Source organism: Lontra canadensis, unplaced genomic scaffold, assembly GCF_010015895.1.
Source record: "Lontra canadensis isolate GAN:19392208 unplaced genomic scaffold, GSC_riverotter_1.0 scaffold120, whole genome shotgun sequence".
In the NCBI taxonomy this organism is placed as follows: domain Eukaryota; kingdom Metazoa; phylum Chordata; class Mammalia; order Carnivora; family Mustelidae; genus Lontra; species Lontra canadensis.
The window spans coordinates 3,656,043-3,674,777 of record NW_022631114.1 but is presented as its reverse complement, the minus strand read 5'-3'; the positions used below and the strand labels follow the sequence as shown (position 1 = coordinate 3,674,777).

The window sequence follows — 18,735 nt, the reverse complement described above, 5'->3', positions numbered from 1 at the left end:
GTCACAGAGACACAGTGACCTTGGAGGTTTCCTAGTGAGCTCACCTACAGAAAGCGTTTAGTCTGTGAAATGTCAAGTCCAAGCAAACATAAGATTTCTTACCGCTTTTCGAAACGTCACTTACAAAAGAAGAGGAGAGATCAGGAGGTGCTCCGGGGCACAGGTCATCCCCGTTCTGGCTTCCAGTTGGAAGTTTCTGCTGTTTTGCTGGTGTTCCACGTCCTGGGATGGTCCCACGATAATCCCCTATGGAGGGGCTTCCCATGAACCCGAGGACCTCTTACCACGGGCTGCTCTTGGACGCCCACTTTCCAACCAGCCTCTAGATCCCCAGGGGCATTTCCGGGGCCCAGGGAGTAGGCACTGACTAGAATCAGTCCCCACACAGCCACCACTCTGGCTCTTCGGGAGGGACACTCCGGCCCCCACCAAGGTCAGTATCCTTTCCGCCGACTTTACTTAATCCTCCTAGTTCCTCTGAGTGGCGTTCCGTGGGCCCAGCTGAGCAACAGCGCCTGTGTCACACAGCTCTGGACGACGGGGAGTTCTGGTACGGTGCTCATCTGTTTTCCTTTCTGTATTAGCTACGCAACAGGTATGAGCGCAGTCCCCTAGAGCCCTTGGCTCGCTTGCTTGCCTTCTGTCTGTCTTTGTTCCATTTCTTTGGTAAATCAAACCCATTTGTCTCAGCCCTTTATGCTCACTCACCTTGGCAGAGAATTTGGTAGGATCGTGGGGCTGAGCCTGCGTCTCCAGCCCAGCATCCCTCCTCCGAACTGTCCCTCATCCAAGTTTTCACGTTGTATTTGAAGACAGACAGGCTGTCCCGCTTCTCCCAGGGGCTGTCCCTTGTCCAGCTTGATGACAAGGGACCTGATGGCAGTGACCTTGAGAGCATCCAAAAATAGACACCTAAGTGGGCAGGAAACATTCGTAATCTGGACTTTCTGCGGGGGGGAATAGCTCTGCCTAACTAGGAGTTTTTAATGGACCTTCACCTCTAGAAGCTTCTTTTGATCTTATTTCTTCCTGAGGGGTCCAGAAAAGAGTTGGCTCTTCTAACCCTGCAAGACCACACAGTTCTGATGTCCAGCTTTCTTCCCTGAGCAGCGAACCAGTCAATTTTGAACGGAGCTCACTTTTTTCTTAAAGGCCTTATTAAACACAGCAAGCAAAAACCAGCACACACTAATAATCTAGCTTTTTCCCTCCTCTTCTCCTCGAGCACAGCCTCTGTCTTCCATATTTTTACAGTTTTAACCAACAGATTGCCATTTGTAATGTGGATATCTATTTTCCAGCTCTAACATTTCCTTGAAGCCTATCTAAGTGCTAAGCTGGTGTCACCTAGTTTAGAAATCCATCACGGTGGCCTCCCACTTCAAGGCACCGAGGACTTAGGGTAACACCAGCTGCTGTACCAAGTAGACTCAGGATGTATGAAAATACAAATGCAATAGAGTTTACTCACTCATTGTACCAGTCCAACAGGACATCCCTGTTCTGTGGGTGGATCTCTTCGTGCTGATTGAGGGACCCAAGCCCCTTCCTCGGTATGGTATCCCCCGGGGTCCCCCGGCCATCTGCAGGAAGCCAGCGGAAGTGGAAAGACAGGAAAGATTGGAGGAGACCCCCCACCCCGCTCCCTAAGAGCCTCGACCCGTGCATCACCACTCACATCCCACTCTAGCTGCAAGGGGCGGGCTGCAGTCCTTGAACCCATGTTCTCCTTAGCTTTGCTTGTTTCTTTTCTGTCTGCCCACACCTGAGTTCTCCCTGTCCTTGAGGATGGGCACGGGGACTCACTACCTGTCGGTTAGATGATTAAGGGAATGAATGGATCACGACGTCACCATCGTCTCCTATGCCTGGTGTCTCTCTGCCCTGTTGCAGGATGGCATTTAGGGACTTCAAGACCCACTTTGACAAAGTGGAGATCTGCAACCTCACCCCTGACGCCCTGGAGGAGAACGCGCTTCACAAGTGGGAGGTGACGGTCCATCAAGGAAGCTGGGTGCGGGGCTCCACAGCCGGGGGCTGCCGCAATTTCCTGGGTTGGTAGTTTGCCTGTCATGCTCTCTGTCGTTGCCAAGAGTCCAGTCCAGCCTGACGGACGTCAGTGGGCCAGCACCAGGACCTTAGGGAAAGCCTGAGTGTGGATTCAGCAGGATTTCTGGGATGGCTGGTGAGGGCTACAGAGACGTAGCAGAAAAACAGATAAGATTGTTTAGGGGAAAATCTTGTTTGGCCTCAGATTATTTCCCATGACAAGTAATAAAAAACACAACTCATGCTAGTTTAGCAATAAAAAGGATTTTTTCCTCGCATGGCTGAAAAGTTCAGAGGAGAAGCAGGATGGGCTTCAGGCATAGTTCCATCAAGCCATTGGTCTGGGGTTCTCTGCTCTGCCCTCTCTCCTCTGTTGACTTCTTCCTCAGTCTGGATTTCTCTATAGTCACAGGAGGGCTGCCAGCACCATCCAAGTCTTGTTGAGCCCTCACTTGTGCACAGAGTCAGCCAATCCCTCTAACTCGGAATTCCTTGAACCCATACTGCCTAGGAAATGCTGCAGGCTGGTTGGCTTTGTTCCAACTCTCTGCCGCAAGAGGGACTAGGTTGAGCCAATCAGCGTTCACCCTCGGAGCAGGGGCTGGGGTGGGTTCTCCTCATGTTGCACAAACACAGGGCACAGTCCTCTTCTCTGAAATACCACATGAGAGAAATAAGATGGAGCAAACCCCCATTTAAAGGAATGTCTTTAAAAAGCTACATGGGAAACGGCTCGAGAGAAGGTAGAGATGAAAGGGAAGCACTTGGCCTTCTCACTGGGGTCACAGGAAGTAGGGCGTGAGGGTCATCAGAAGAGGGAGAGAAGAAATGAATGATTTTCTCAGGTTTGGGAAGATGTGGTGGGGCTGGATGGAGTGTTTGTGTGTGTGTGTGTGTGTGCGCGCGCGCGCGCACGTGTGTGTACTTGTCTTTTGTGCTTTTTTTTGAGGAAGATGAAATAATTCGCCTCTTTCAAATGGCAGATACCTTCTGGACCAATCCACAGATAAAACTGTCCCTGACCGAGAAAGACGAGGGGCAGGAGGACTGCACTTTCCTCATAGCCCTGATGCAGAAAGATCGAAGGAAACTCAAGAGGTTTGGAGCCAATATGCTGACCATTGGCTACGCCATTTACCAGGTGGGTAGGAAGCAAGCCTCTCTTCAGAGCCCCACTCGGGGTGCTGGATCCTCAGCATCTCCTTGTCCACGTGCCCGACTCAGTGGCCAGTCCCCCAACTGTGTCCAAGTAGCCAAGACCAGCGGTCCTCCTCATAGAACCAACCCCTCCCAACACTCTTCACGCCCATTCCAGAGCCCCGGGAGAGACGAGCACCTGAACAAGGACTTCTTCAGGTACCACGCTTCCCAGGCCAGAAGCAAAACATTCATCAACCTGAGAGAAGTCTCTGACCGCTTCAAGCTGCCCCCGGGGGAGTACGTCCTGATTCCCAGCACTTTTGAGCCCCATCAAGAAGCCGATTTCTGCCTGAGGATCTTTTCGGAGAAGAAAGCCATTACCCAGTGAGTAACGGGCTTGAGAATTCCTCTTCAGTTAGTGGCTCAGTCCCTGGGAAGTCACAGAGGACCGTGGGAGCCATGACCCCTTTCTTCCCTTCCCCACGATCCACCTGAGAAAGCAGGCAGGAGGGTCTCCTAACCCATTTGCAAAGCTGGATAATTTCCATTTTAGTTCTGTTCCTTCTGCCCCTCGAACAAGCCTCTGAGAGGTTGCTCTCTCCAAGCCCTCCCAGAACCACGCTCCCCCGGTGATGAATATCACCAGAGTGACGCTCAGGTGGGGCCCTCCACTTTCCAGACCCTGTTGTCAAGAAACGTCTGGAGTGGGACCCACATTGAGAAGTGCTAGACTCATTTTTGAATACAGTGAAGGGGGTGACTGTTACCGGTTTCCTGAATGACCCATTCTTTCAGCTTCAGTTTAAATAAATGTTGTCAAATTGTCTGGGGTTGGTCTCAGCCCATGGACAGCGATGCCATCAGTTAGGAACGCCTGACGGGACTCACCTGGGCAGGTACTGCCCGGGGTGGGTCCCCAGAGACGTTTCCCGAACAGGAGCCAATGCTGAGGCCAGATTGACCCTTGTGGGTCTTTTTATGATTGCAAGACACACCTCAACAACCCAAGGAACTCTGAAAAGACAAGGTTTATTACGTACAGGTCCTGGAGAGCACATGGCAAACCTGGGGCCCCACCGTGATGTCCTGAGGAGAGAGAGAGAGAGCACATAGCCTGGGGTTCTGCCTTTATTGGGGTTGAGGGTAGGGGCCTAGGGTTTCAAAACAGGTTCATTCTTGGTAAACTTCAAACATAAAAGCAGGAATTAAAGTGCTTGAAGGAAAAGCAAGGAGGGGCCAAATGGTCTACCAGAGCTTTCTAAAAAAAGAGAGAACTTCGTGGGTGAGGTGCCTGGGCTTTAAGTCTAGCTGTGAAGCTGGCAATGTGTTTATTGGAGATGGATATCTTTGAAACGGATGCCTGAACCGTCAAAAACTTAATGCCAGACGCTTACTTTACCATCAAAAAAGCTAATTGTCAAGGGCTTATGCTGCACAAGTCGGCCCTCTACTTAATATACCAGACTTTCTGCCACTTCCCCCTTTGCAGTGTCTTAGCAAAATTATTTTGTGTTGGACACTTCTATGAAAAGTTTCCCATTATTCCTTTTGCCATCGGTTGCTCTGCAGCAGAGGGAGAAAATGGTTCAAGATATAAGCATCCCCTCCTTTTCCCAGTAGAGACGTTCTAGAGATGGCGGAGAAGGGCCATGTTGGCTAATGCTGCCTTTGAGCTAGATGAAGCCCCAGCTAGGGACTGCCCTTAGATACTGAGATGGAGCCCGCTGTGAGTTCGTAGCCTCGCGTTCTATCTTTTGTTCAGTGGGATAGGATTGGGTTGGTGGCAGGCCTTGAGAATAACCCCAGTTGTCCAGTCTGGTTGGAGTTCCGGTTCCTTCTTCTCCACTAAATAGAAGCAATTAAAGATCTTCCTTTAATTTTTGAAAATTCTGCTGGAGAGTTGTTCTCCAGTCTTCTTCCAGATACTGGTACAAGCTGAGGATGAATTTCCCAGGATCTGTTCACACAAAAGCGCCCACACGAGAGGCGTGCAGACTGGCAGCTCTTGTGGGTGGCAAGAATGAGAGAGGAAGTTAATCTACAATGTGTTTTCTGCCCCCGCAGGGACATGGATGGGGATGTGGCCATTGACCTTCCGGAGGTAAGCCTTCGCATGGTACTCTGGAGGGTGGGAGTCAGTGACAGTCCCAAAAGTTCCCTTCGATCACAGTGTCATTCAGGGCTTTGAAGTTCAGGGAATGGTTTATCTGCGATCGGGTGAGTGAGTACCTTGATTCCAGTCTCATGGAGGACAAGCCTTGTACCTTCTAAGTCTCTCATGTCCTACCACGACTGGGCATGGGAACGAGGTACGTGCTCTGAAGAAAGCTCCGTTTGGAGCGATGTTTCTCTGGACCGCCAACTCACTCTGTTCCCTGAGAAGTGGCCGTCGCTTTCACAGGGCATGAGATGTCTTTAAAATGCCTTCAGTCTAAGAAAAATAACGCAGAAGAAAATGAGCGTGGCTAGGAGATTCTCTTGCAGAGGACTTGGAGGAACACGTGACTTCCTCCCTACCATATGTGTGTTGTGGGGGGCTGTAGGGGAGGGTTTTATACTTGTCCAGGGGCTGTAAGACTTTGAAGACGTGCTGAGCTATAACTGGGACAGTCTGATGCTTCCCAAGTCAGCATCGATCGGCCCAAGACAAAACTAAAACACCCAATGCATTTGCTGAGCTCTTTCCATGCACTGGGCTCAGGGCTGCCTGCTAGTGACAGACTCCTGTCCTCAAAGATGTCACCACCTGTCAGTTCAGATGGTTTGGCAAGTAATTACAGCCGAGAGTGGTGAGGGGTCTGTGAGAGAAAGCACAGGGAGCCACGGCCACCCCGGCTGGGACCCCAGCTCGGTCAGGACCCCAGCCTCCCTTGGCACTCTTGTCTGCAAAAGTCCCCCTGATTGGTCCTTCCACATTCTCCCTCTAAAGAGCCTTCCCCAGGGATCTGACGGCCGTTCCTAAAGCTCCAGGCAGCGGCCCCTTCTGTTTCCTTCCCACAGCAGTGAGGTCCCAGCCTCTCCCAAGGGACTACAAGGCCTCCAGGGCACGCCTTTTTCTTGCGATTTCTTTGGGATAGCAAACGCCACAAGTCCTTTCTGTGGCTCCAATGCAAGTTCCTCTGGTTGCTTTCTAGCCTCCGAAGCCGACTCCAGCTGGCCAGGAGACAGAGGAGGAACTGCAGTTCCGGGCGCTGTTTGAACAAGTTGCCGGTGAGGTAGGGCCAACTGCAGGCTCCACTTGGCCTTGACCCCCTGCGGTGCTGAGGGGCCTGGTTTCCTCCACAGCAGTTACCAGAGGCCTGGTGGAACTAGAGCCAACGGGAGGCCAGGCCTAGTCATCTGGGAGGGTCCAAAGACCGCCTCCCCCATCAGACTGGGCTGCCGCCTTTGGTGGGACAACGGCCCCCCAGAGGAGCTCAGCCTGGCCTGGGGCTTTCTGTGGAAGGCTAGGGGGAGCCTCAAAGAGGAGCTTCATTGCACTCAGCCCGTAAACCACTGCCTTTCGAATGTTCTGTCTGCTCGGGTGGAAGTTGGGGCTGCTCAGGGATGTCACCACGAAATTACAGATGTGACCTCTGCCGGGTACCATCAGCAGCCCGGCCAGGTTTGGCGGTTCAGGCCAGGACCAGCCCCTGGGGAAGGCGGGATCCGTTCCTTGCCTCCTGCTCTCCGGCCCCTACCCCATTCTTGCCCCCTCGGTTGTCAGCTTGTTTTGGGGGGTCCCGGCCTCTCTTGGGGGCCCTGGGTGTCTCTCGCCCAAGGCTCCATTCTCCTAGAAACTGTCCCACCTGTGCTCCCTCGTAGCCATTAATAAAATGAGCTTGTTTGACCATTTCCTGGAGGGGCTATAATGACTACATTCGCTTCCTTCTCCTGCCAGGGCCCCTGAATCATAAAAGAGTTGTGTTTGCGGGTGGGGAGCCCTGACGGCAGGGTTTCAGGCCGTGTAAGAAGCAGGAGGGCAGGGAGACTTGGGGACGGTTGTCTGGGTGGAGAAAAATGGGGACCTGTGTGGTTCTGTGTAAGCCGGAGCAGGCCAGACGGCCAAAGGGCAGGCGAGCAGGGCCGGGGCAGGGGTGGGGGTGGGGGGGGCGCACATCAGCCATTTCTCCTCTAGGGCTGACCACCCCAAACCCCATTCCCCAGGCCTCAGGAGCTCCAGGCAGGCCCATATGAAATAATTTTACAGGTGACTATTCCGCACCAGTAGCTCAAAACCCTGGACCAAAGGAGACTTAAGTCCACGCGGCTGCTCAGTCGCACATGTAACACTTGCTGCGGCATCCTGGAAAATGCAGATCCTCTCGCCTGGAGGTCTGGGGCAGGGCCTGAAACTCCATATTTCTGACAAGCTTCTAAGGGCCATGGGTGCTGAGCTCTCGTGGGCTTAGCAGACGGCCCCAAATCAGTGGCTCTGAATTCACCCGAGAGGTTTTGAAAATAACCCACGGGGCAGCCTCCCAGTCTTCAGAATTGAAATGGTCCTTGGAGGGAGCCCCCAGCGTGGGGCGAGCCCCCAGTGTGGGCATTGTTCATACTCTGCAGGGGGTTCTGCTGTGCAGGGGCTTGGGGACCCAGACTCGAAGGTCCTCCAACAGAAGTGCCACGTGGGGAGCTTTGCGGGGGTTGGGGACACCTGTCTCCCCTGGCCCAGCTTTTCCATCCTTTCTGGGCGGGGCACGGGCGTCCCTGAGAAGTTAGGCAGGTTGCAGTCTCAAGGAATCAGAACACGGGCTCGCATCAAGGTCCCTGAGGGCCAGCGACATGTGATACTGTGGCTTGAGCCAGATCAAGCTCAGGACTGGAAGCAAGTGACAAAGAAGGCGCTAAGGGCCATCAAAGTGGTCATCTCTCCTCCCACAGGACATGGAGGTAACCGCAGAGGAACTCGAATACGTCTTAAATGCTGTGCTTCAGAAGAGTAAGTGCTCATCCCCCCACCCATCGGGGACCCCAGGGCTCCTCTGGAGGGGATGTGTGACCTGTGACCTCGTGCTGCCTCTCCTCCAGCTCCCCCTGCTCTCCAGGGCTGACTCTAGGTAGACTTGCCAAATAGCTTTCATTGCTTATTTCCTGATTACAGAAATGATGCCAGTTAAGGCAGAAAATTCCGTAAAAATGCAAAAAAGCCTAAAGACAAAGACGAAAGCCTCCAATGACTGAACCACCCATAGATAAACCCCGTTAAGATGTGCGTGTGTGTGTCTCCGCCTATGTGTGTGTGTATTGTGTGTCGTGGTGTGTGTCTCTCAGTGTGTGTACATCTACACACAAGGAATTGTCATCCAATTATAGATACAGTTTTATTTGTTAATGTAACAGCTTTAACATAGAATTCTCATGCTGAACAATCCACCCACAAAGTTTCTTGGTGTGCGGGTTACAGGTTACACGCCGCAGCAGTCAGACCCCACCTCCCCCAGCCCCCGAAACCACTGATCTACTTCCTGTCTCTATAGACTTGCTTATTCTGGACTTTGCATATAAAAAGGATTGTGTGTAGCACCTGGGTGGCTCAGTCCTTAAGTGTCTTCCAGTGGCCCAGGTCATGATCCCAGGGTCCTAGGATCGAGTCCCACATCAGGCTCTTTGCTCAGCGGGGAGCCTGCTTCTCTCTCTGCCTTGCCTGCCACTCTGCCTGCTTGTGCTCTCTGTCTCTCTTTTTGACAAATAAAGAAAGTCTCAAAAAAAAAAAAAAAAGATTTATCCTCGTTGTAGTATTTGCAAAGACTTCTTCCATTCTTTCTATGGCTGGATAGTATTTCCCTATAGGAATATACCAGGTTTCATTCCCCCATTCCTCATGGAGGGCCCTGAGGGTTGTTGCCACTCTCTGGCTCTCGTGATGAATATTGCTGTGAACGTTGGTGAATGAGTCATTTGTGTGGACGTTTCTCCTGGGCATATATCTCAGACAGCTGCTGCCTTACAGGGCAACTCTGTACTTTCTGTTTTAAGGAACCCTCTGACACTTTTCCAAAGTGGCTCTTACGAATGGCAGGCGGATGTTCAAACTTCTTCAGTAACTTCAGTCCTGCCTTTTAAACTGACTTTTTCTGAGCATTTCCCCCGTCATTACACGTGCTTTCAAAATGTCGCTCTTAAGGACCGTGTAACAATCCATCCTATGCACATCACCTTTTCTGCTCTGACCCTTCTGTTGGTCATTTATGTTCTTTCTAAATTTTTTGCCATTACACATAACCAAACGATAAAAGTCTTAATTTGTCATTCTTTGCTTGGGATTCTTAAAACTGGGCTAAATGAATGGAAAGATCTTCCCGTTTTTTATATTGTGCAGTTTTGTCCGCCCCACCCCCACCCAAAGGCATGTCAGTTTCTGCTGTCACCAGCAGCCTGAGAGTGAGCACATGTGCCCCTCCCCACCCCGGATCTGACCCCTCTCTTGTGCTCCCAGCAGCCCGGGTAAGTTAATCTTATCACATGTCCAGTGAATTCTGCTTTCCTGTGTGATTTCAGAAAAGGACGTCCAGTACAAGAAGCTCAGCCTGGTGTCCTGTAAAAACATCATCTCTCTAATGGACGTATCCTTCCAAATCCGTGGTCTGTGTTTTCCCGTCGTGCAGACCCTTCTAGAATGCGGCACCCTTAGCCGGTGGGATAGTCTCCTCGGAGAATACACAAAGACCGGCGGCACCTAGAACTGGAACAGAATCAGGAGGCACAGACCGTCCAGTAGGGAGACTGCTTTTGAAGGGACTTGGGGGTCTGGCTGCCACTTTGGGGTCCCCGCTAAGGGGATGATAAGGGAATGTTTTCATTGTGCTTTCTTGAACCTGGTGGTGCGATGCCCATCTCACGCCTCCCCATCTCACCCCTGCCATTTCCCCTCTTGAGAGAAGCGTGGTTTGCTAATTAAGCTACCTCCCAAGGAGCCCTGACTCTGTGTCACACCCCCCCCACCGGGCCAGCCGGTTGCCCCTCCATCCCTGAAGTCCCACGAGGCACCTTGGGTCCAAACCCTGATTGTCTTCCTTACTTTCTTCCTTAACGTGCTCGGCACAGACCAGTGGCAACGGGAAGCTAGAGTTCGGGGAGTTCACAGTGTTCTGCGACAAGCTGAAGAAGTGGACAGTAGGTGACCCTGCCGGGCACGACCTCTGGGGATTGAGCCAGCCTGGAGCAGGAGGGGATTTCCCGTGGCCAAGGGAGAGGGCCGGAGGGAAGGAAGCGTGATGGAATTCCCAGGTCCCTTCTCGTGCTTCCAGCGCCTCCAGAAGGATCCACGCTTGCCCCTAGAATGAAAGCGAAAGCAAGAGGTCGAGGAGTCTCTCCTCGTGGGCAGGCCATGGTGCCCTCCCTCTGGTTCTCAATGCTTCTGTCCTCCCCGTAGAAACTTTTCCTCCAGTTCGACGCTGACAAGTCAGGCACCATGTCCTCCTACGAGCTGCGCATGGCCCTGAAAGCCGCAGGTAAAGCAGAACCTGTAAGGTCAGGCGTGGGCTGCCCGTGGCCGGGGACTGTCTGTGGACGGCCTCTTGCTTCTCGTGCCCTAGGAGGTGGCCGGTCTTAAACCCGAGGTCATGCTTCTTGAGGGCACAGCTCTGCTCTGTGCCACAGCCAGGCGTCAGGCTCAGGACTCACTCGCTCACGCCGGGGCCCGTGTTTTGAGCCGCTTTGCAATACTGGCAGGAATCTTTAAAATGGATCTACTGAGGGTGAACTTAGCGTGACCCTCCTCTCCGACCTCTGGCCAAGTTTTCTGGCCGAGCTGAGGTCATGTGAGCCTTTGGTGGCAGGCCACATGTGGTGCCCCCAGACCTCTAATTGTTACTTTCAGATGGTGATGGCTGGGAATGATCATGGACGAGGCAGGGCATGCCAGGTCCCAGGATTGAGGGACAGGGAGGAGTTCCTGGAGTTCCTCTGCCATGGGCAGCTCTGTCCCTGGCTTTGTCCCCAGACTCCAAACCAGGCGGTTCAGTCACAGTTCACATCAGCTCTGCACATGAAGGACGCGACCCAGAAAACGCCACAGATGAGGAGGGTCTGATCTTCTTAGGGGCTGCTGACCCTGTTTCTAGGGAGAAGGATAGGGCAGAGAGGAGAGGTGTGCCCAAGTCTTTCCGGGACTGGTGTGGGGGGCAGGAGGACGCCCCCTCTCTCCCCTCCTCCAGCCCTGTGGAGAGCAAATGCCAGCATCTGGGGCATCGCCCGCAACTGACAGCACTGGCGGCTCCAGAAACCTCTCTCGATGTCTGACTGGCCTTCTCCTCTGTCTGGGATCGGGACTGAGGAGCAGGGAAGACCGGGTAGATTTCCAAGCAGTATATTGAACATTTTCTGGAAATCGAGCATGTAGACTGAAGTCCGGGGCGGGGGGGAGGTCAGCGGGGAGTCCCTAGGATGTGGGTTAGATACTGAAGCATTAAATGTTGGATCTAAAGTGACTTTACCTCCCTCAAGCCCTCGTTCAACCAATAAGGACATGAATCCCAGAGAAGTGAAGCAGCCGCCCCCGGCTCAGCCCTGGCGTCACTCACACAATGAGCCCCTGCCCCAGGGCGTCACTCACTGGGGGCTTCAGCATCCCTTCTAGAAACATGATTCCTAGAGCCCTCAGCACCTTTGGGTTAAAGTGCCCTCCTGGGGCGCCCGGGTGGCTCAGTGGGTTAAGCCTCTGCCTTTGGCTCGGGTCGTGATCTCGGGGTCCTGGGATCGAGCCCCAGGTCAGGCTCTCTGCTCAGTAGGGAGCCTCCTTCTCCACCTCTCTCTCTGCCTGCTGCTCTGCCTACTTGTGATCTCTGTCTGTCAAATAAATAAGTAAAATCTTTAAAAAATAAAAAAAAAAAGTGCTCTCCAGAAATGGAGGTGGGGAGGGGGATGGGAGTGGGGCTCAGACACCATACAGCATTAAGGTTCCCCCAAGTGAGGCTTCCTGAAAAGTTGGCAAGATACAAGGGGTAAGTGAATGTCAAAACCAGGAGCGTGACCTCAGGAGCCCACCAGCAATCCCCCTGGCAGAGATGCACAAGGTCACGCTGCATCTAGGCTGAGGACAAGGAGCCCACATGCTGGCAGGATGTGCCCCGAAGGTGCCCCCCACGGGGCCCAGGCAGGACGTGTCTCCTCCCCTCCCCCACAGGCTTCCAGCTGAACCATCACCTCCTGCAGCTGATTGTCCTGAGGTACGCGGACGAGGGCCTCCAGCTCAACTTCGACGACTTCCTCAACTGCCTGGTCCGGCTGGAGAATGCAAGCCGTGAGTGGCTGGCGGGGCTGGGCCTCCTGGGACCCGGTGGGCCAGGGGTGGGGGGAGTGTCCCTGGGGTGGTGGGTACAGCCAGCCAGGCAAAAATCATGGCGATGACAGGTTTTGTCCTGTGATCTCAGTGGTTAGCTGAGGGGTGGGGTGCAGGAGTCTTCTTTGTAGGACTGTCCTTAAGAATCTTCTTGTCTACCGCCTCTGTGTAGGGCCACTCCGCTTGCCCTTGGAGTCATTCTCCACGTGTACACCCTCTGTGTCCTTGTGGGAGGATGGGGCGGGGGGTGGTGCTCCAGCCCCCCGAAGGTCCCATCAGGGGTCAAATCCATTTCCTCTGTCGCCCTCCCTCCACCCTACCTCTGTTTTGTAAGCTCTATGCCCTGACCTGGTTTTTCCCAAACAAGACGTGTTACCCAGGAAGAGAGAGAGAGATTTTGTGTAGGAGGCCCTTAGACTTTGCAGTCTGTGGTCACACTGTCACCAAGCTGAAGCTGAATCCAGGGGCCTAGAACCCGGCACCAGGGTGGCCACCATGACTGGGGGCGAGGGAGAGAAATGCATCGGTGTCCAGGGCCCTGCACCCCTGAGGATGCCCATGCTTGATTTCACACTTTCAGTGTCACCACCACTAAAAATGATTTAAAAATGATCATTAAATGATTAAAATGATTAAAAATGGTGTAAAATGATTAAAATTATTAAATGATTAAAAGTGATCATTAAAAAATGATTTCCATCCATTTTTTAGCAAGGGGTCCCACATTTCCAATTTGCACCAGGTCCCATGAATTACGGACCCATCCTGCTTGGCATTTTCTAAAGGATGTTTGCTAGGTGGCCTCAGGGCACTTGCTAACCTAAGTCAGGGTCTGGGTTCCCCGGGTCTAGGGTGCCAGAGCTCCCTCTGCTTCTGTGACACTTAGAGCCCATGGGATTACCTGTGGAAGCCTGTCCCCACCGAGCTCTAACCCCCCGGAAAGCCGCACTTAGCGGACAAGTAAGGCTTACCTGTGGGCTGATCATGATGGCACGAGGGAGACAAGCCGGTGCTGGAGGGCCTTGCATGCCAAGTCAGCAGGCTGGCCTTTCTCTAGGTGGTTACCACTACTACTACCACTACCACTAGCTGGTAAGAGGTGCATTTTAGAAAGGCCCCCCGAAAGGCAGACACTTACTAGAATTACAAGATGGACAAAATGGACCCAAAGAGAATGATATTTGGTAACTTATCGTCTCTCAGCTGTCCCAGTCCCTTCTAAATGCCCTCAGCCCAGTCCTTCCAAGCCGGGGGTTCTCAGTTTGTTCTTACAAAATCGAGGAATATTAGGGAGAACTCACTTTGGGCTTCACACCCACCTTCTCTGGGATCCTGTAGTTAGATCCACCACCTGGAGAACTTTTTTAAAATACCGAGGCTAGGCCTTCACCCCAGGAGTAGTCAAACTTTTTATTTTCAGAATTTTTAATCTTAAGTATAAGGAATACCAGTCAGTCCCCATGGGCCCCACACCAATGTTTCCAAACTTTGCCACACATTACAACCCCCACACTCCTGGAAGGTTTAGAAAATTTCGATGAACTGTACTGCACAGGAAGCCAATTAATTAGATTCTAGGGGGTGGAACACAGCATCGCTCCTTGTAGCCCACCCCCACCCCAGACGGTTCTAGAGCCTTACACCAGTCTCAACAATGATCATCCTGCTAAGCTCTCATATGTTCTTCTAACATACACTTTTTTTTCCGAATTATTTGATAACAGAGCTCAGAAATCCAGTCCTTCCCTCTGTAAATACCTCTAACGGGCAGGCTTGTCTTCAGCACAGCCCTCCTGCCATCTGTGCCCCCAACACACTTCTCAGGGAGCCCTCAGTGTCATCTAAGAACTGACCCGAGCTGAACTTCCCAGGTCATCTCTCCATGTTTGCTTGCTTGTCTCAGGATCTACTCGCTGCCCCTGGCTGTTGGGTTCTGTCTCTTTTGTTTTATGACAGTTCCCTCCCCCTTTTTGTTCTATTTTTCAAGCTCCTGGGAGACTCTTAGGGGAAGCCAGACTCGACTGGCTTGGCCACTTTGACCAAATGGGGAGACCGAGGCCCAGAGAGGAAAGTAGCTTTCAGGTTATTCCATGCGTTAGCTGTGATGTCCAGCTGGGCCAGCTCTCCGTCCTCCCCCTGCTCCTCCTATGTGTGCGGGAGCCTACGGTGCTCACCTTCTCATTAGGGACTCATAGAGACTGAAGGGCTTAGCTTCACGTACATGTGCTTTTCCTCCGGGGAGAAGGCCCGTGGATCACGAGGCATCTGTAACTCCCCAAAAAGTTAGCACAAGCGTGATGTTTGGGGCCCAGGAGCCAGCTGACTGGCATGTTGGAGAGGACAGCACATGTCACCCAATACTAAGGCCACCAGCTCTGCCCTCCCAAGAATTCAAGAGCCCCCATCGTGCGACAGAAATTTCCCTATAGCCGGCCTGAGTCTGGCCTGCCATTCTAGAAGATCCCTGCTTACCACCAGATGGAGCAGCTCCTCCACGGGCTGCCCTGCAGGGCCCCAAGGTCACTAGGAAAGAAAGAAACCTGTCGAAGGAACTGTCCCCACAATGATGCTTTTCTTGTGTCTCTCCCACCAGGGGTGTTCCAGGCTCTCAGTACAATGAACGAGGACAAGGAGCTCATTTGTCTCAACATAAACGAGGTAGGATCCAGCCGGGGCTAGTCAGAGCCCCGCCCTATAAATGTTTCCTCAATGCCTGTGAAGGTCACACTTGACCTTGGCAGGTAGTAACAACAATGAAACTGCTAATATTTTTAGCTACTAGTCGGTTAGCAGCCAATGCAATCGTTACAATGGTCCTGTGAGCTAAGAATGAACAGAACCCCCATTTGGCAGAAGTGGAAACTGAGGCATAAAACGATTAATCACCTGGAACAGAGTGAGCAAGCAAACGCTGCGTTCTTCTTCTCTTCCTTCTGCCATCTGGGTTCCTCAGCCTGCCTGCCTTCTAGCTTCCGATTTGCTCACTCTGCTTGCTCTTGTTGTCCTGTAGGTCTCATGATTCTCAAAAACCCTGAGAAAGACACAACTTTTACCAGTTACAGGGCTAACGACAGCAAAAGTGATGGAGGGAAGAGCACGGATCAGAGTTTCAGAGGCTTGAAAGAGGTGTCCCAGGGCTGCAGCATCCTCTCTGCCTGCCCAGAGTGTGGTCCGCTGACCAGCAGTGTGGGCATCACCTAGGCGAGCTGTTAGAAATGCAGCATGCCACGTGGTGATTACAGTCCACAAGACTACTACAAACTTCAGAGCTGCTAAGAGACTACATCTTAATTGTTCTAGCCACGAAAACATAAATGATAATCATGTGACCTGAAAAAAATGTTAGCTAATCGCATTGCAACATATAAATGTATCAAGTCAACACATTATACACATTTACACAGTGTTCTGTCAGTTATATGTCAATAAAGACAATAAAAAAATCACACAAACAAGAAATGCAGAATACCAAGCCCCACCCCAAACCTGCTGAGCCAGATTTCATTTTAGGAGGATCCCCAGTGGTTCCTACACATACTAAAGTCAGAGAACGCTGCTTAGATATTCTTCTGCCCAAAGGCAGGGAGGAGACTATGGACCACCTCCCTTCTCCAGTTACTGTGATTTCTGTTGCCCATTTCCCCCCTTTCTCTCCCTGTGTCCTCCTGTTCAGCTCTGTCCTCCCTTGGACCCAACAGTAGCAACTCGAGTCTCCGTCACATCTCTGAGTTCTTCTCCCACCCACCCTCTTCAACATCCGCACTGCAGACACGGTCTCATTTCCAAGCCCAGTAGCAATTTTGGATTTGGGTTCCGCTTTATTGACTATCAAGACAAAGCGGTGGGTGACAGTGTGTATCAAATGGGATAGAACTTCCCCTCTGTGCTTTGATTTTGTTCAATTCAGCTGCTCTGTGCCTCAGTTTCCCCATCTGCAGAGAGATCGAGGCCTTAATCTTACAAAAAGTTTGGTTTCTAAAAATATCATATAATTTATTGTATCGGTTCATTTCCAATGTTCTCATGGGTGTATCTCAGATCCCTGAACATACTGTAATTTCCCTGAGGACAGAAACTGGGCATTTTCCTTTTCTAGTATTTTCTCTACACTTCAGTGCACACTATACACGCAATAAATTAACTCCTCTGACAGACAACCATATAGAAAACCTGGGGGGGTCCAAAGAAAGATGTGCATATTCAAACTGGCCCCTTCTGAAAATAAGAGGGACCTCCAGACCCAGATTTCTCAATGACGTCAACATTTGGCCACTATTAAGCATGAAGAAAGGACCGTTACCACCTATCCAGAGTGCAGGGGTAGAGCAGGCAGGTTTGGTAGTCAACACCCTCTGGCCAAAGGCTTCAAAGGACCAGAAGCATGGAGGAAGCTTTCCATTGCCTCAGAGTCAAGGTGTCACTTCCAAACCAAGAATCCACAGGTGCGGGGGCTGGGACAGGCTCTCTCTACTCTCCACCCTCCCCTCAACAGACCCAAGTCATGTGCTGTGTGCTTTCCTGCCCAACCCATAGTTGTCCATCTCCAAAACAAGAGGAAAAATCTTTGAGCCTTCTCCCTCTCTCTCCCTTCAAGCCTGTCATCCTCAACTCTGACTGCAAGATAGGATCACCTGGGGAGATTTAAAAACCCCAGTGGCCTGGCCATGACCCAGACCAATTAAGTCCAAATCTCTGTGGTGGGACCCAAACGGTGATATTTTTTAAAATTCCCAAGGAGTGCAGCTTGCTGCCAAGTTCAAGAAGCCCCTCCCATCCATCCGTTAGCAATCGGATCCTTGCCCCTCCTACGGTTATTTTTGCCTAAAGAGCTTATGGATCTTCCTCTACCCAGCTGCCTTCCCTGACCCTGGCCTTGGCATACACTGTGTCTAGGAAGTGGGGCACAGAGGAGAGAAGAAACCATCCCATAGAATCGTGTTCTCCCATGACTATGTTGTGATAAGAAAGCAGGGGCAGGATGTCCTCAGGATAGAGAAGGAACCACATGCGACTTCACTAGTTCACTTGTAAAGAGCCCCGGGTGCTAAGCCTGCAGCCTCTTCCTGATGGAGCCCCTCTGCCCTCCCCATCAGGGGACCCCTCGACAAAGAGAAGAGGCGTTTCTTATCGCCCTGCTTTAGGAGCCTCAGGAAGGCTCTTTTCTTTGCCAGGGAGAAAGCACATTTCTCTCTCTCTCTCTCTCTCTCTCACCATCTGCTCTTGACGTGAGCTAACTCAGAAAGATCTCAGGACCTCTGGAAAACTGAAAGTGCTGGGAATTCTTTTTTTAAAAATATTTCATGTTGAAGAACGAGTCCATATTCGCAGGCAGGATGATCATATGGCGGAACTGCTGTGGCGTAAGCAAACCAGGCTGGTAGGGGGAACCAACTCTCACTTCCTCTCTCTGTCTTCTCGTTCCCAGTTCGTCAGCTTGACAATGAACATCTGAGGCTTCCCTGGCAAGAACGCAGTCTGTCCAGCTGGGTCTTGACTTTTCCACCGTGAACTTCAGAAGGTTTCTTGGTGTAGAGCTCCCCTCCCATTATCCAACCTTCTCCTCCCCCTGCCCCACCATCCTGATCTTGGAAGAGTGAAATGGACTCAGCTGTGATCTCTGATTTTATGCTACTTCTTTGTACAATCACTGCCCTAAGACGAGCTGATGCCACGCCCTGTGCCTTACACTCAGGTTCAGGCGTTGTTAGCAACTTCTCCCCCTACTCCTTCCCACCTCTTCCCAGTACTGATTATCCAGAGTGTAAGTCAGTGCACAGAACCCTGGATTCAGTGGAGTGTCAATCATTATACTCCAACATCCTAGACAGGACAAAGGACAATGTTTTTGTAGATGTGTTGGGGCCTGAGATGAGAATAGAAAGGTGTGATGTCATGATTACGCCTTTTCTTCATCCTACTTGTGTTTCCTTATAGGGGGGATCCCCAGGGAATACTGGATGATTACTTGCAAGAATGGAATGTTAACTAGGACAGTCTCTGTCCAATCCAGACATCCTTTGTGTCTAGAGCTTTGGGTCAGAAAATCCAGGTGCAATGCTCCTTCTTCTCCATAGTCCAGATTCAGGTCAGACTGGATTGCATTCACATCTACCATGATGGGGAAGAGCAGAGCGGAGAAGCCTTGTTTTAGCTCCCTGACACTGAATAGGAAATTCCCCCCAAATTGGGATAATGGGAAATAACATGATATTGCCTCGGTAAATGCTAGGTCTTGTTTTCTTATTTATATACTTGTGGCAGGTGAGGTGGAATGGAGGGGCGTG

At 51.6% G+C, this 18,735-nt stretch overlaps 1 protein-coding gene and 1 long non-coding RNA gene across 3 annotated transcripts in view; one reads left to right on the top strand and one right to left on the bottom strand.

The window, feature by feature from the left end:
• CAPN9 (calpain 9) overlaps positions 1 to 18,382 on the top strand; it is a 37,330-nt gene extending 18,948 nt beyond the window's left edge. The window contains exons 8-20 of one of the 2 annotated variants that reach the window (XM_032841127.1): positions 473 to 550; positions 1,894 to 2,054; positions 3,033 to 3,190; positions 3,365 to 3,573; positions 5,254 to 5,290; positions 6,324 to 6,404; positions 8,053 to 8,110; positions 9,670 to 9,734; positions 10,216 to 10,284; positions 10,544 to 10,622; positions 12,296 to 12,412; positions 15,045 to 15,109; positions 17,877 to 18,382. In XM_032841127.1, the coding sequence (XP_032697018.1) occupies positions 473 to 550; positions 1,894 to 2,054; positions 3,033 to 3,190; positions 3,365 to 3,573; positions 5,254 to 5,290; positions 6,324 to 6,404; positions 8,053 to 8,110; positions 9,670 to 9,734; positions 10,216 to 10,284; positions 10,544 to 10,622; positions 12,296 to 12,412; positions 15,045 to 15,109; positions 17,877 to 17,903 (1,204 nt within the window). In that variant the 3' untranslated portion in view covers positions 17,904 to 18,382. The remainder of the gene's footprint in view (positions 1 to 472; positions 551 to 1,893; positions 2,055 to 3,032; positions 3,191 to 3,364; positions 3,574 to 5,253; positions 5,291 to 6,323; positions 6,405 to 8,052; positions 8,111 to 9,669; positions 9,735 to 10,215; positions 10,285 to 10,543; positions 10,623 to 12,295; positions 12,413 to 15,044; positions 15,110 to 17,876) is intronic. The other variant, XM_032841128.1, reaches the window with a different exon arrangement.
• LOC116857210 lies at positions 12,862 to 15,488 on the bottom strand. The gene is made up of 3 exons (XR_004380714.1): positions 15,338 to 15,488; positions 14,924 to 14,974; positions 12,862 to 13,042 (listed from the first exon to the last, which is right to left on the bottom strand). It is a non-coding gene; the product is annotated as an uncharacterized LOC116857210 (long non-coding RNA).
• Positions 18,383 to 18,735: the final 353 nt, after the last annotated feature.